Genomic DNA, 2,013 nt, shown 5'->3' on the forward strand with positions numbered 1-2,013 from the left:
CTGTTAATGTACAGAACTCATAAAGGTGTATTACCTTCCAACATTCAAGTAAATTTTGTTAAAAGACAGAGCTGTTATTATCTTTAATCCAGGGAATAAGATTATGGAACAGCCTGGAAGATGAGGTTAAAAATGACAGATATTTGTATATATTGAAGAGAATGATAAAATCTAGTTTTCTGAAGAAATATGAAGCATAAGTGATTTCATGCTAACTGTTGTTTGACTTGGTGTTTTAAATTTTGTTTTTAGTAATTCTAAGTGTTTTAAGTTGTTTTGATTTATTTTTGTTATAAAAAAGGGAGCATCTTCTGCTGCTTTTCATTTTGTTTGATTTTATTGTGACTGCATGTTTTTTGTACTTTGTTTATTTGTGTTACAAATGAAATGAATAAAGTGAAGTGTTTCAGTAAGTTCTGGTTGATTTCCTGTCATCGGAGGGCAGTAGTGCCTCAGCAGGARACAGACCGGTTCCTCTCTTGCCTCCAAAGCTTTCTCCGATGACAGATTTTATTCTGGGCCAACTGAATGCTTGTTTCTATTTTTACTGCAACGAAACGGCTCTCTAGTTTCCATGGAGCCCACAGAAAGACATCTGGGCTGCATAGATGACTGGGCACAGCTAACACAGATCAGCATCACTGAGAATTTGATCTAAGACATTCGTTGTTTGAAATTTCACCCAATAAACTGACAAAACTCATTTTTTAAAGAAATCTCTCTTCTGAGATGCATTGAAAACCAACAGTGGTGCATACTTTTACACTACATTTGATGTGACTCTAAAGCGAGTTTGACGCCATCCTAAAACAGAATTTCAGTCTGATCCTAACATGACACATACGTCACTTAGCTGCTTGGCGTTGATGCTGGCTTGAACAAGAACTGGCGAATCATCAACCTGCGTGAACTTCACCGTGTCTGGGTGTTGCCTGTAAACTTTCTGAAACCATACAATTCAAAAAAAGTGTTACAAGTACAAGTATTCAAACAGAAATACTGATACTATGATTAAATTCCGTTGTACTGAAGCCGTTTCCTGGTTCTAACCACTCACATCACTGCATTGCTGAAGCTTCTTTGTAGCTTCATACTCAGGGGTAACCGTTTGAGGAAAGAAGCATCTAGTTTTTATGTCTTCATAATCCGCCTTATATAATTGCTGTGAGAAAAAATATAAATATAAATAAATATAAAGTATATTTAACAATTCTAATTTCATAATGTACATAAACTGTATTTACCTCGTTTTTCATTTCTTCAATTTTCTGGCAGTGAAGCATGTAGAGGTCTTCATAGCTGCCAATGTAATGGCCCTTCACCTCACTCTCATACTTTCCTTTGTAACGTACCTGAAAAATAATAATAAAAAAAGTGTGAATTTAGAAAAATGAATGTGTTTCATGAAAGCTAATGTTTGAATGAATCACATGTTCTTACATCAGAGAACTGTTTAAGGACTGAGTCCATCTGAAACTTTGGAGTATCACAGTAGTTGATGCTGAAGCCTCTGGATTTCTCATAGCTGGCCTTGTACACTTTCTGCAAAATAAATAAACGATGTGAGGAAAAGAAATCACAAAATGTTGGACAACAACTGAAATCTGTGTTAGCAGTTTAGAAATAAAGTTTATGAGAAGCTGCTTTTAGTTCATTCTAAAATAACTCATTACGTTTACTGAAATGACAATCGATTTGACAACAATGCATTCCTTGTACATCTAATAAATGCTGTGAACGTGTTTAAAGGCATTCTCTGACTTTATAAATAAAACCTTTTTCTGTAGCTTCGAAGTGTCTGTGTCTGCTCAATGTTTATTTTATAATAGTTTAAGAAAAATCAACAATCTGGGTCCACTAATCTTAAATATGTTTTGCCAGAACAAGAGCTGGCAGTGCTGGGATTTCTGGCTTCATTTTTTTTACCTAAGCAAAGACAAATATTATTATTTTTTTTCTTTGTCTTTGTCTGTGTGTGTGTGTGTGTGTGTGTGTGTGTGTGTGTGTGTGTGT

At 34.8% G+C, this 2,013-nt stretch overlaps 1 protein-coding gene across 1 annotated transcript in view; it reads right to left on the reverse strand.

The window, feature by feature from the left end:
• The window catches only part of LOC106531518 (nebulin), a gene marked incomplete at its 3' end in the record, with an annotated part of 76,783 nt that overhangs the window by 52,103 nt on the left and 22,667 nt on the right, over window positions 1-2,013 (reverse strand). The window contains 4 exon segments of the mRNA XM_014027397.1: window positions 845-943; window positions 1,058-1,162; window positions 1,245-1,352; window positions 1,441-1,542. Coding sequence (XP_013882851.1) covers window positions 845-943; window positions 1,058-1,162; window positions 1,245-1,352; window positions 1,441-1,542 — 414 coding nt within the window.

The sequence above is a fragment of the Austrofundulus limnaeus genome, unplaced genomic scaffold (genome assembly GCF_001266775.1).
Source record: "Austrofundulus limnaeus strain Quisiro unplaced genomic scaffold, Austrofundulus_limnaeus-1.0 Scaffold646, whole genome shotgun sequence".
Lineage (NCBI taxonomy): Eukaryota > Metazoa > Chordata > Actinopteri > Cyprinodontiformes > Rivulidae > Austrofundulus > Austrofundulus limnaeus.